Here is a 14,990-nt window from a genome sequence, read left to right on the forward strand (position 1 = left end):
AAAATTTATCATTTGATATTCACATTAACACTTGTTAGAAAATGTTATTTTCTGTTATGGAAGCTTCAAACAAGTAGACCATAGTTTGATCTTTCCTCCTTTAGGCTATTGTTACAGTCACTTATTCTAAGCACTTTAGATTACTGTAACATCCTTTATTTGTCATATGTAAGAAAAACATCAAGAGGTTGCAAGTTATTCAAAATACCGCTGTTCGTTTGATATTCAGCCTGAAAAAAATTCAACCATATGACAAAATATTACCAAAAATTGTACTGGCTGCCTATTGAGGTGAGAATATTGTTTGTTTGGTTGTATATGTTTTAAGTTTTTACATGGTCTTTTACTTAGTTATTTTCTTGACCACTTTGAATTTGTTAATAGAAAGCGCACTACATGGGGTTCGCGGATATTTGACTTTCCATCTATTAAGGGATGTGTTTACAAATGATTCTTTGGCAGAATTCTATCTTATCAGGCTAGTATATGGGATAAACATCTTGGTAATTTTATATTAAGTTCCAACACCTATCTGGCATTTTAGAAAATTGTCAAAAACACAGAACTGATAGGTAGCTGCGGTATACAAGCATATTATGTTATGTTAAATAGATGAAGAATGGTTAATGGCTACATCTTACAGTTAACACAGAGTAGTTACCACACATTGTTATTGTAGCAGATTGTGCAATATGGTTAACACTACTTGAGAAGGTATAGCTAAATGCACCATAATTCACAACTCACTTTTACTTAATCTAATATAATAAAGCCCTAAGCGCGCATGCGCACTCCCACCTGCATGCTCCCATTTTCCGTGCACTTTAGGGACCTGCAGGTAGGAGTGCGCATGCGCGCGGCGGCACGGAACCTGTCGGCCGCGGCGGCTCTTGCTATCTGAAGGATAAAGCCAAGAAGCACGGAGCTGGAAGGGAGAGGAGCTGCTCTCCTCCCCTTCCCCAATGGACTTAAAAACCCCAGAGCTCGCTTCGGGTCCGGCAAGGTCTGCGGGTCCTGAAACCTTCCGATTCAAGCAGCGTCTGCAGCACTCTACACACGCTGCTTCGGGGCCTTCTACTGCCCTGATTTGCTGGGCAGTAGAAGGCCCTGAAGCAGCAGTGTGTAGAGTGCTGCAGACGCTGCTGGAATCGGAAGGTTTGTTGGGACCGCGAGAAGAGAAGGAGGGGGGGGCGGTGGTAAGGGACTAAGGGAGCCGGCCAGACTGCGGGAAGGGAAAGGGGGGTAGGGGAAACGCTGCTGCTGCACAGGGAAGTGGTGTGGGGGGAGGGAAATGGAGGGGGAGGGAATGCTGCTGTGGCTGCTGCACAGGGAAGTGGTGGGAGAGAAATGGTGCTGCATAGGAGGCAGGGAGAGAGACAGATAGAAAGAAAAGAAGAAAGACACAGGGGCAGGGAGAGACACAGAAAAACAGACAGACAAAGGGGGCCAGGGAGAGAGACAGACAGCGGGAGGGAGAGAGAGACAGAAATAAAGACACACAGACATATATTCTAGCACCTGTTAATGTAACGGACTAAAATACTAGTATAATATAAATCATTACAGCTAATCGGTTTATAATTATAAAATCAATAGGGGAGTGAATAAAGAGACAATAAAGAAAGAGGGAGACCTAGATTACAAATTACATAGGGTAGTAAAAAAAACCATATGGGGTCTTTAAATATCTAAACCACAGAAGAAGGGAAGGTGGTGCTAACAGAACACATAAACTGTGATACCTGTTGCTATCCAAGGGGTTACCATATAAGGTCAGTCTCAATATTGTTTAACTTTGGGAAAGCCTGAGTAAAGAGATGATTTTTAAGAAGTATTTTGAATTTAGAGATTGAAAGCTCAAATCTGAATTCAAGAGTTCCACAGTATAGATGTTACTACAGAGAAACAAGTAGAATAAGCAGCATGTGACTTAATATGTAGTTGAGAAGGAACAATATGTAACTTGTGTTGAGAAGAATGTAGAGGGTGAATAGGGAATGAGATCTGTTTAAGACCTGATGGTCCCCAGTCTGAAGAACCTGGACTTCAAGAAAAATAGAAACATGCCCTATAGAAACAGAAAAACTGATATCAAAAAAGGGTGGTAGATGCATGGAACAGTCTTCCGGAATACGTAAAAACACAGGAAGCAGTGTTCACTAAGAAGCAGAGGGGAGATGCATTTAAACTTTTCAGTACCATGTATAAATTTCACCACCCCATTTTGAATTAATTACAAATGGTGGATTTGGTATTGAGGAATATTGTAATGTTTTCCTTAGGTTTTCTGCAATGTTCTAAACTGTTCTCCTTTTCTTCTATAAGTCGCCTTAAACCTTTGTAGGCATAGTGTGACACAAAAATACCAGATTATTTATGTATTTATTTAAAAGATTTCTCAATTGCCTATTCCTAGGCGGCTTTACAAATAGTAGCATAACATAGATTAGATTAGATCATCCATGGAGTCTGTGTGGACACTGCCAAGTATTTTTTAAAATTTATTTATTCAATTTTCTATACTGTTCTCCCAGGAGAGCTCAGAATGGTTTTACATGAGTTTATTCAGATACTCAAGCAGTATACTGTCACTTTAAATCTTTGAAACAGCCTTCAAACGCTCATGCTTACATTTCATTCCCAATCTATGGCACACCATCCCCCCATCTGTTAGAACACTAGATGGACTCTGGAGCTTCAGGAAGGCTGTGAAAACCTTCCTCTTCGCAAACCCAGCACCTTAAGGACATGCACCCAGAAATGCCATTAGAGTCAACGCACCTACTCTCACCAGAGCTGCTTAGTGGATATGTTTTTTGTCATGTCTATATTGTAAATTATGTAATCTTTGTCCTGTCTCGATTATATTGTGGATGTACTTTGTAACCCATTCTGGGCTCCTTTGGTTGGATGGGCTAAATAATTGAGCAAATAAATAAATTAAATAAATAAATAGTTCCCCCACCTCACATATTTTCAATCTCTCCTGAACACATGAAACATTTTTGTGGCTTCCAGTACACATTTATTCTTTTGTTTCCTTCATCATTTTTCTTATTTTACCATTTTCTTTTAGTTTATATCATTTTAAATTTTTGTTTTTCCAGATTTTTGGGCCCCTGAGACCCTTTTTTTTGGCCAGTAAGCATAGATGGTTTTTCGGTTCATTGAGTATTCAAGCTCCTCAAACCATTGAGCCTTTTGACCTCATGTTGGCCATTTTTTCCTCCATGTCAAAGAGGGTGCCTAGTAGCTTTAAGAAGTATGAGTATGTTTTGGTGTAATAGGACCATTTTAGGCTCTGACTCCCACAATTGATATGTTCAGTTCTTGGGTCCTGAGCACCAAGATATACACTGCAGTTTCTCTTTGTGGCCGTAACAAGACTATATCTTCATCATCGATGCAGTATGCATCAAGGGACCAAAAGTGTAAGAAACCTAAGAAGCATCACCATACTTCTCCTTCCAGGCATAGTGCTGACAGCAACACTGCATCAGAGCCTCTGACACTGGAGAAACATTGATGTCACAGTGACTGCTCTCTACAGCATCAAAATCCTTCTGGATCCTTGAAGTTCTCTATACTTCAACAGGCTGTATCACAAGCAGCCTCCTTAACGGCTTCCCAGTCTGTATCCACTGGGAGGAGATCCAGGTTATGCTCAAAGACGAGTGTTCAGGGCTATTAAGCAGCTCACCCAGGCTTACAGTGTGCTTGCTCCAACCTCAGTTCAGCTCAAAGATACACAGGAGAGATTCCACACTCTGGTCAGCGTTGACTATTAGTGGCAACATGAACCTGACTGACTGACGCCTAAGTTGAAATAAGTAGAGGAGCTCTTTCCAGGTTTGGTAGTCAGACCTCTACATTGATGCTCATTCATGCAGAGCTGATGCTATAGCCATCACCCTCTTTGATGTACTTCCCAAAAGGAATATTTTGAAGAGTCAGATTCAGTCCTTTCTAGGGAGATGGAAAGCTGGCGCTTCTTCCTCTATACAAAATCTGACCCTTCCTCTTTGAGCACACTACCAAAACACTTATCCACTTATCAATATATTTGTGAGTGACATTGCTGAAGGGTTAGAAGGAAAAGTGTGCCTTTTTGCAGATGATACCAAGATTTGTAACAGAGTAGACACCGAAGGGGGAGTGGAAAATATGAAAAAGGATCTGCAAAAGTTAGAGGAATAGTCTTAATGCCTGGCAACTAAAATTCAATGCAAAGAAATGCAGAGTAATGAATTTGGGGATTAATAATCGGAAGGAACTGTATATGCTGGGAGGAGAGAAGCTGATATGCACGGATGGGGAGAGGGACCTTGGGGTGATAGTGTCCGAAGATCTAAAGGCAAAAAAACAGTGTGACAAGGCAGTGGCTGCTGCCAGAAGGATGCTGGGCTGTATAAAGAGAGGCATAGCCAGTAGAAGGAAGAAGGTGTTGATGCCCCTGTACAGGTCATTGGTAAGGCCCCGTTTCCAAATACAATTCAAACTCCTTTTACTGACCTACAAATGCATTCACTCAGCTGCCCCTTACTATCTCTCTTCACTTATTTCCCCTTATGATCCCCCCTGTGAGCTCTGCTCAGCTGGTAAGTCGCTCCTATTTGCCATTCTCTTCAACTGCCAACTCCAGACTCTGTCCCTTCTGCCTTGCTGCACCATATGTTTAGAACAAGCTGCCTAAATCCCTACAGTGGAGTCCGTCTCTGTTAGTGTTCAAGGCCCGTTTAAAAAGTCTACCTCTTTGAAAGCGCTTTCGATTCCTAATTCCTCTCACCTTGGGTTCTGCATCCCCTACCCTCTATGTCATGTCTTGTCTGTCCAAGTTAGATTGTAAGCTCTTCTGAGCAGGGACCATCTATACATGTCAAAATGTACAGCGCTGTATACACCTTTCAGCATTATCTAATATAATAAAATGCTAGGCCGCTCATGCGCACTAAAAAAATCGTGTTCCCTGATCCGTCGCAAAAACACGATTGCGCATGCGCGGTTTTTACGTCACCACTTGCTCACGGTGGCTTTCAAATAATAATAAAAAAATTACACAGCTGAGGCAGCCTTCCTCACCGTGAATGGTACCAGCTCCTCCCTCGAACTGCACCAGGATCGAGAGAGGAGCTGCAGCGCCGGCTTTCAACTTAAAAAAAAAACCACCCAACTGGAGATCGCCGCTCTCACCCGGCTCCCACTGTGCAAACCCCCCTCCCCCCATGGGAGGATGTGCCGCAGCAAAGTGCTGCACAGGTACTGGAGGGGGAGAGACATATCGCTTCTGCACCGGTACAAACATCCCTCCAGCGTTGGCACTCGCTGCATGTTAAACAGGCTGCTTCGGGCTTTCTCCTGCAGTTGAGTCCCTTTGCCGCGTCACTGATGACATCATCAATGACGCGACAAAGAAACTGAACGGCAGAATAAAGCAGAAGCAGCCTGTTTAGCGTGCTGCGGCTGCCAACGCTGGAGGGAGGTTTGATATTAAAGTCATCTTGCTGGGAGGGTCGCAGAGTCAGCGGGGGTTGGGCTGGGAGGGGAGAGAAGCGTCTGCATCGGGTGCTTCAGGCAGCAGCAGCGTTTACAATTCGCTGCTGTTGCTGGCTTCAGGCCTTCCTCTCTGGCTGGTCCTGCCTAATTCCTGTTTTCATAAAGACAGGACCGGCCAGAGAGAAAGACCTGAAGCCAGCAACAGCAATGAATTGTGAATGCTGTTGCTGCCCAATGAAGTACTTAAATGAGGAAAGGGAGCAGAGGGGGAGAGAATGGCTTGGAGGGAAGGAGGAAGGTATGCCAGACCAAGGCAAAAGGAAGGAGGAGATGGAGAGAGGCCATATGGGACAGAGAGAGAGAGGGCGGACACTGGATGGAAAGAGAAGAGAGGGCAGTGAATGGAAGGGGCAACATAGAGGGTGAACAGTATTCTAGCACCCGTTAATGTAACGGGCTTAAAGACTAGTATAATAATAATAATTTTATTCTTATATACCGCCAAAGCCATATAAGTTCGAGGCGGTTTACAGCAAGAGGCGCTGGACAATCAGCGAAGAGGTTACAATCAGTCAGCAATACAATCTTACATAATAAAGAATATGAAAGCTAAAAGGTTCATAGGGTTACAGGATTGAATAAGAAGTGGTGAGTAGATTCTTAGTTAACAAATCGATTGAACAGACTTGTTTTTAATAGTTTTCTAAAATTGAAGTAAGATGAAGAGTGCGCGAAAACATTACTAAGCCAGTCGTTCCATTTGTAGTAGCAGGCTTTTGTTGTCGGATAGGTGAACAGATGAATTCTTCGTGTGGGCCTAAGATAATTTGCCAGATTGAAGTGGGAAACCAGGTAAGTGGGAGCCAGACCAAATATTGATTTATAACATAGACAAGCGAACTTAAACAGGATTCGCGCCTCTAGGGGCAGCCAATGGAGTCTTTGATATAAGTGATAAGTAGTAGATGGAATAGGATCCGTAGGACCTCTTAGTTGAACAATCCTATGGAATACCTTCTGAGCCCTCTCTGCTGCCTGAAAGGCATAAATCTCCTCTAGAAAACATATCTTTTCCTGGGTTTGTCAGATGACTCAGATAATACCCTTTAAATTTAAAATCGAAATAGGATTTTATGGTACGACGTTTCCACAAAACAAAGAAACTTTTTTAACCAAAGCATCAATTTGGATATCAAAGTCATAGATCAATCTTAAAATAATTCCTAGTATTTTAATAATTGGATTAATAGAATAGTCAATTCTATTTAATTTTAATAAAGCCTCTTTGCTTGCCATAAAGATTTTCGTTTTACCAACATTTAGTTTTAATCTAAATTCTTCGGCCCATTGTTCTACCAGTTCCAATATAGTTAATATAAAGTATTGAGTGTCTGATGATAAAGAAATAATAGGAATTGCTATGGTTATATCATCAGCATAACTATATAACTCAAATTTAGCTTTGACAATTTAGTACCTAGTGAGGCCAGGTAAATATTTAAAAGAGCAGAAGAGAGTGGAGAACCCTAAAGTACTCCAAAGACATTATTCCAGACCTGAGGATATATTTATTCACTATAAATCCTATGGGCTCCTTTTATCAAGGTGCGGTAGGCGGTTAACACGCGGAATACCGTGCGTTCAACCGCCTGCCGCGCTAGTCGCTAACGCCTCCATTGACGAGGCGTTAGGTTTTTGGCTTGCCGCAGGGGTTAGCGCGTGATGAAATGTCCGCGCTAACCCCCTTAGCGCACCTTGATAAAAGGAGCCCTATATCTGCGATTTTTTTTTTTTAAACCCTGAAACCATCTTAAAACACAACCTGAAATTCCTATGACATCAAAACAATTGAGCATATAGCGTGATCTACAAGATCAAACACACTGCTCAAATCAAATTGCAGAATTATTGCACTTTCCTAAACTAAATAATTGATGAAGGTAATCAACTAAAGAAGCCAACACTGTTTTAGAGCTGTAACATGAGCGAAAACCAGATTGAGATTCATATAAGATAGAAAACCTGTCTTAAGTATTTCATCAATTCGGCGTTTACCAGGCCTTCTATTAATTTCATAAAAAATTGAATATTTGCGATTGGTCTGTAATTAGTTACAAGAGAAGGAGATTCTATCTGATTTTTTTTATTATTGGAGTAATGATGATATGACCTAAATTATTCAGAACTTCACCCTTTTGTAGTAAGGTGGAAATCCATTCATAGATGTCCATCTTAAAAGTAATGGGAGCCAATTATGTCTCTGCTCTGGGTATAGCCTTGCATTCTCTTTCTTGGCTTAAAGTTTCAGATCTCAAACCTGCAGGCATTAGTGGCGGAACCGCCTTATACCAGAATTTATCATGAAAGGTTAGTTCTTCAAATTCCTTCCTAAAGTAGTATCAGAATTTCATCTCACTGAATCCACTGTACTTCGGTCTTCTTTCCAAAGTCTCACATTCATCCTAGAAAAGCAGCACTTCATTCCTTGGACTGCAAGCATACTTCAGCGTATTTCCTAGAATAGGGGTGGGCAGTCTTGGTCCTTGAGGCCTGAAATCCAGTCGGGTTTTCAGGATTTCCCCAATGAATATGCATGAGATCTATTTGCATGCACTGCTTCCATTGTATGCAAATGGATCTCATGAATATTCATTGCATATAATATAACTAGACAGGTTTTTTATTTAAATATACAGTACTGTATTTTTATTAAATAACACAAATCTTAACACTATATTATACATTGAAACATAAATGAATCCATATTGCACTTCCAGTTACTAAAATCTGTATTATCCCACAATACAGTAGAAGAAAACCTGGAGCTTGTACTCAATCCATGCACAAGCCTTTTCTGATTAAAATAAAGCTGTTCCACATTATAGTCTGTGTGTATTATTTCAATTCTTCAGTATTCTCCAATGTACCAACAAGCATATATTGATTTTTAGACAAAGCTGTTATAATGCCTTCTCACTCCAATTCAGACTGTGTCCAGCCAGCCCGGCGTAGCACCACGTTTCGCTATTACAGTGTCTTCAGGAGCTGAAACTGGCAGGTTTTCAACATCTTTACTGTGTTAATTCTAGCAATTAATGCATGTTAACTGCAAAATCTTGCCACACTTTAGGAAATAAGATCTTTAATCACTGGCAGAAATCAAGGCATGGGATATTAGTTATTTATTTATTTTTACAATTTATAAACCGCTTAAATCTAAGTGGTGTACATATCAAACATATACAATTTTATACAGGCAGCACAACATAATAATACAAAAATTTAAACTGTTTATAATTGGCAACAACATTTTAAAATATTACCAATTAAAATTACAAAGACTAGGGGGCACTCGATAAAATTGCAGGGAAATGCTTTTAAAGCCAATTGGAGAAAATATTTTTTTCACTCAGAGAATAGTTAAGCTCTGGCATACATTGCCAGAGGTTGTGGTAAAAACAGATAGCATAGCTGGCTTTAAGAAAGGTTTGGACAAATTCCTGGAGGAAGTCAATAGTCTGTTATGAAAATATGGGGGAAGCCTCTGCTTGCCCTGGATCAATAGCATGGAATGTTGCTACTCTTTGGGATTTGGCCAGGTACTAGTGACCTGGCTTGGTCACCATGAGAACAGGCTTGATGTGCCATTGGGCTGACCCAGTAAGGCTATTCTTATGTTCTTATTTACCATCAACTTTAAGTCTGCCTTCCTTAACCGTAATCTGCCCTTAATAATTGAAAACCATCCAAACCTGGAGAATTAAATTCCATTGAGTTTACAAAAAGCATCTATAAATAGTTGCGTTTTCAAGAGTTTCTTAAATGATGTATGATCCCTACATACTCTTAGAACACCAGGAAGGGAATTCCAAAGTTTTTTTTTTCCAACTATAGAGAACATAACAATCTTTGATTTGACATAATGAACCCCTTCTTCCTTCAGACTGATCAATTGCATTCCTTCCTTAGATCTCAAATTTCTTACTGGTCGATAAATCTCCCACAAATTTTGAAAATATGAAGAAGCAGAAGAATATAATACTTGGTGAACAACCGACAACACCTTGTAATATATCTGCTGCTGTACAGGTAACCAATGTAAACACTTCAAAACTGGAGTAACATGCTCTGTCCTGGGGATAAAAGAAAAACAAAGGGGGAGACCTGTGGTGCTCAATCTTTTTATTCACTCAAGACTCGATACGTACATGTTTCGGCAGTAAGGCCTGCCTCAGGGGTCTAAAATAAAATGATGCAAAACATAAAAACATTACATTACATTACATTAGAGATTTCTATTCTGCCATTACCTTGCGGTTCAAGGCGGATTACAAAAGATTTAAGGTTGGTCTGTTACAAGAAGAGAACAGTGGTCTGTTACTAGTAGAGATCAGTGGTCATGACTAGTGAAGGTAGAGAATAGGGCGAGTATTCTCAGGGAGTTAAGAAGATAGGAGGAATGAGGTAATCGTGATGTTAAGACTTAATCAGGGATTTATTTATATATATATATAAAAATACAAAATTAAAGGAATACCATATTTTTCGGTCTAGAAGATGCACCTGACCATAAGACGTACGTGTAGAGGAGGAAAAACCAAGAAAAAAAATTTGGTTCAGAATTCTTTTTTCTTGGTTTTTCCTCCTCTACACGTAGGTGCATCTGGTGGTCTGATACGTCTGGTATTAGGCAGCCTGCAGCCCCCCACCCCAGGTACCTTTTTTTAAATGCTAGTGGTCCAGCGCGGTCTCACCAGGAGCTTTCCATGCTGCTGGATGGCTGCCTCCTTTCTTGTTGCAGAGTGACGCATAAGGCAGGAGTGTGAGCTTTTTGCTTCCTGCTTGGTCCCGTGCCGCTCCGTGAATGGCTGCCATCAGTTCTCGCGAATTGTGGGAACTGATAGCAGCCATTCACGGAGCACTGCGGGACCAGGCAGGACGCAAAAAGCTCACACTCCTGCCTAATGCGTCACTCTGCAGCAGCAAGAAAGGAGGCAGCCATCAAGCAGGAGCACAGAAAGGTCCTGGCAAGACCACGCTGGACCACCGGCATTTTAAAAAAAGGTACCAGGGGACGAGGGGAAGGTGTATAAAAAATTGTATTCACTCCATAAGACGCATCCACTTTTCCACATACTTTTTTGGGGGAAAAAGTGCATCTTATGGAGTGAAAAATACAATATACTGTATAGTAAAATGAAATATATAATAAAACAATGAGACATCATTTTTGAAAATAAACAAGAACATACTATAATTAAATTGAACATACTGTATATATATCCAAACTTTAAAACTTCCATATAAAGAGGAACTAAAATTATAAACAAAATAAACCTATTACATCTTGAAAAGAAATCCTGAAAATATGGAAAGGAAAGAATGGAGATGGAGGGAAAAAGGGGCTCTGTTGGATGTCACCCATCTATAAGACTATCCTTGGAGAAAATTTGCTACAGGTGAGCACCTTTGTTTTCTGAGGAAGTGTTGAAGGCAGTAAAAGTGGAAGAATTTTAGAAAGAACGGGGAAAGCATAGATGGTTCCTAGTCAGAAAGTATGAAGAAAAACCTTAGATCTAATGGAGTCTGCAGTATGCAATAAGACGTATTTTAGGCAGATTGAATGATCCCTGTGGTCCTTAACTGCTGCTATTCTGTATTTCTAGATACAACAGTGAGGCATACTCACACAAAAGCAGCAATTATAGTTGCTAATGCACTTAGACCCTTAGATACATAGTTTTTAGATTTCTATAATGTATCTTGTAATTGAGTGCTTCAGTTATTTTTTTTTTCAGGTTTTAGAGGTTGTACGATCCAACTACGATACCCTGACTTTGAAGCTTCAAGATGGGCTTGATCAATATGAACGATACTCAGAGCAACATAAAGAAGCTGCCTTCTTCAAAGATCTGGTAAACTGCCATTTGGCTAAAAACTGAAAAAAATGATTTTATTTTGTGTAAAATGAAATATAGAAAAGGTGGCAAATAGAGACCCTACAGCCAGTCTAGTGTGCCCATACATATCAAATATACAATCCTTTCTTCTTCCTTAGAGATCACATGCTTTCTTGAATTCAGGTACTGTCTTTGTCACCACCATGTCCATTGGGATGCTGTTACATGTATCTTATAATCCTTTAAATAAAATAAATACTGTATGTTTGATTATTCCTTTGTCTACCCCTTTTCTCCCTCATCTTATGACCCTTATTCGAGAGCCTCCTTTTCATTGAACTGTGCATTTATATGGTACCTGTATTTAAGAGAGTAATATTTTAAAGCATTTTCCTTATGTACTGTAAATTGTGTTTTGTGTGCAGAAAAAAACTCATAAAATTGCATGGCCAAATATGCATGAAGTATAGTAGCAAACAAGATTGCACATATTCGTATGTTCTGCTGAGTAGAACAGGGATATATTTCTGTCAGTAAGCGGGATTGGGGGTTTTGGTATTCTTTGCTCTTCTCTAATATCCATGTAACATTGGCAATAATGTCTCTTGTTCCTCAACCTTTTCTGAAACCAGCCTGAACTTCAGGTAGTTCTTGCTCAACATATGATTGGAGATTTTGTTGTATTATTTTCAGCAATATTTTGCTGGCGTGTAAAATTAATGCAATCGCTCTGTAGTTGTTGCAGTCTTTGGTATCGCCTTTCTTCGGTATAGTATGAACAGTGATCTCCAATCGGTGGCCATGAGTTTTCCTTTCAAATCTGCTGACAGTCAAGTCAGAGCCATGATAACACCTTCTGAGCCATTTATTAATTCAATTGGAATACTGTCGATACCAGGTGACTTGTTTTTTGATAAAGCTTTAATTGCTGCTATGACTAATTATTTTAAAATGTCTGGTTCTTCTTCAGCTTCAATTTCCAGTTCAATTTCCCCAATGTTGTCCTCAATGCCTTGTTTGTATAAATTTTCCATATATTCTTTTCATCTCTTTTTTAAATGCTTTCTGGATCATTCAATATCATTCTATTGGCGTTGTTAAGTATCCCCAGTCAAGGTTGGAATTTCTGCCGCAATCTCTTAATCTCCTGATGCACTAATCTGTTTTTTTCCATTTACATGTTCTGATTCAATTTTCTGACAAATATCCTTGAGATATCATTCATTGTCTTGCCGAACTTGATGTTGAAACACCTGGTTTGTGATATTTTTTCTCTATCACTGGATAGTTTTGCTTGTCATCTTTCTTCTGATACTTTTCTGGTTTTTTCTGAGATCCAAGGTGATTTCTTGGCTTTCTTTTTCTTCTGGAGTGTTTTTTTTAACTTTATCACTAATTACAGTTTTGATGTCATTCCATAACTCTTTGTGCTCTCTATCTCCTGTATCAAGGAAGGCAAACCCGCGAGAACTGAATACAGCAACACTGGTTTCCAATAAAACATGGCATCAGGCAAGGATACATCTTGTCGCCTTACCTGTTCAACCAGTACGGTGAAACCATCTTCAGAAAAGCAATTTGGAAAAAGAGAATGCCAGTTTCAAAGTTGGTGGCCGAAATATAAACAACCTGCACTATACAGATGATACAACACATCACCAGTAGCAAAGAAGACATGCTGTATCTACTGAGAAACGTCAGAGCTGAAAGTCATAACATGGGATTAGAACTGAACAAGAAGAAGATCATGAACATGAAAAATGATGAAGATTTTGAGCTTGAAGACGATAGAATAGAAGTTGTAAAGGATTTCAATCTCCTGGGCTCTTTTGTAAACCAAGAAACAACTAGCAGGGAGGAAATACTCCGCAGAATAGCACTTGGTCGCTCTTCAATGAAGGCTCTCAACAAAGTATTCAAAGGCAAGAAGGTAACACTCTAAACGAAGATCAGACTTGTCCACACACTCATTTTCTCAGTGGTCAGTTACGGATGCAAAAGCTGGACATTACAAAAAAAGACAGAAAAAAGATTGACTCATTTGAACTTTCTGCTGCAGAAGGATTTTAGGCATGCCGTGGACTGAGAGCTAGTCTCGACGGGCAACTATAACAGTGGGCTGGATGGCCCAAGTTGGTCACCCATAGTGAGACTCCTTGAAGGCAGGTGAGGAGGGATGTGATTTCCCACCGGAGGGCTGGAGAGTGATTGGATGGGAGAGGGGAAGCAGGGCATGATGGGAGGGGATATATAGTCTTCATGCCTCCGAGGAACAGTGTGCTTCCCAGTCCATCGGAGGCAACTTTTGGGTAAGCCCTTACCTGTTTCTGTCTGTCGGGGGGCTTCCACTTTGCCGGTCCGCCTGGGGTTCATGGGAGGCATGGTCCAGGCGTCTTAGGGCTGCATAGCGGGCAGCTCTTACAGGCGCTGTATGTCGGGTGTCTCCTCCACGCTGGGTCACTCATGCTGCGAGGGCCCATGCTCAGGCAGACACACGCAGGCATTTGGCGGTTGCATGGCTGGAGCGGCATGCTGGGTCATAGGTGCAGCGGTTGGTCCTCGGCGGCTGCAGGGTGAGGTTGAGCTCTTCAGCGGCTGCCTGGTTAGGCCGCGTCCTCTGGTGGTTGCAGGATCAGGCCACCTTCTCTGGCTCCTCTGGGTCCTTTCCCTGGTGTGTCAGCTGCTAGGGCGGGCCATTTTGGGGCGGGGCTGAGGCGCACGGTTCCCCGGTCGGCAGCAGCTTAGGTGCCTGGTAGTTGGGTGTTCCAGTGGGAGGGGGGTTGCCACAGTGGGTGCTCCAGGACAGTGGGGGGGGGGGGTGGTCTGGTACGGAGCATGGGGGGCTGCCCCTTGGTTGGTGTTCTGTGCTCCTGCTGTGCCATGCTATAGGGGATGGGGTGGCCCAAGTGGGTGGCCGTGTTTGACTGCCACTCGGGTTGGCCAGCTCTCGGATGTGACTGTCCTCTAGGTGGGCGGGGGGCAGGGTGTAGTCCTCTGTTTACCTGCTCTTGTCTGGTGGGGTCCCTGGCGTCAGTTGCTTGCCTTCATTGTGGGGACGGGGCCTTAAGCGAGGTTTCAGGCTGGGCGAGCCACGCAGTGCTTTGCTTCTGGTTGGTTGCTGCTGGTCTTTTTGTTTTGACGCTGGAAGTGGATTGGGCTTGGCAGGGGTACGGTGGGATGCAGGGCAAGGATTGGGGTGGTTGTAGTTGGAGCCTGCAACGAGGGTCCCTGTTGTGTATTGCTTGCCTGTTGCTGCTATTTCCTTTCTGTTCTTTTTTCAGGACAAGTCTGCTGATTGTCCCAGGACGCGTTGGAGCTGGCAGGTGCATCTGGCATGAGAGGTGGATACAGATGGGTGACAGGGTGGTTGCTGTGGAGGGCGCCACTTCCTCTGCATGAGGTATGATGGCTGTTGCTGCGGCGCCACTGGTCAATGGCACACCCTTTGCCGGCAGATTGCGGAACTGGGGGGCAGTTCCGCGGCTGCGAAATGTGGATCTTGGGGCAGGACCAGGTGGTTCTGCCAGTTTTATTGGGCGGGGACCAGGCAGTGTAGGATGCACGCTGGTGACTAGAGCGGGCTGTGTGGTTGCTGTT

The 14,990-nt window shown here is 42.0% G+C and overlaps 1 protein-coding gene across 5 annotated transcripts in view; it reads left to right on the top strand.

The window, feature by feature from the left end:
* Nucleotides 1-14,990, top strand: part of ARMH3 (armadillo like helical domain containing 3) — a 284,642-nt gene that overhangs the window by 251,603 nt on the left and 18,049 nt on the right. For all 5 annotated transcript variants that reach the window (XM_033941140.1, XM_033941139.1, XM_033941138.1 and 2 more), the window contains one exon: nt 11,292-11,408. In XM_033941140.1, coding sequence (XP_033797031.1) covers nt 11,292-11,408 — 117 coding nt within the window. The remainder of the gene's footprint in view (nt 1-11,291; nt 11,409-14,990) is intronic.

The sequence above is a fragment of the Geotrypetes seraphini genome, chromosome 4, assembly GCF_902459505.1.
Source record: "Geotrypetes seraphini chromosome 4, aGeoSer1.1, whole genome shotgun sequence".
Classification (NCBI taxonomy): Eukaryota; Metazoa; Chordata; class Amphibia; order Gymnophiona; family Dermophiidae; genus Geotrypetes; species Geotrypetes seraphini.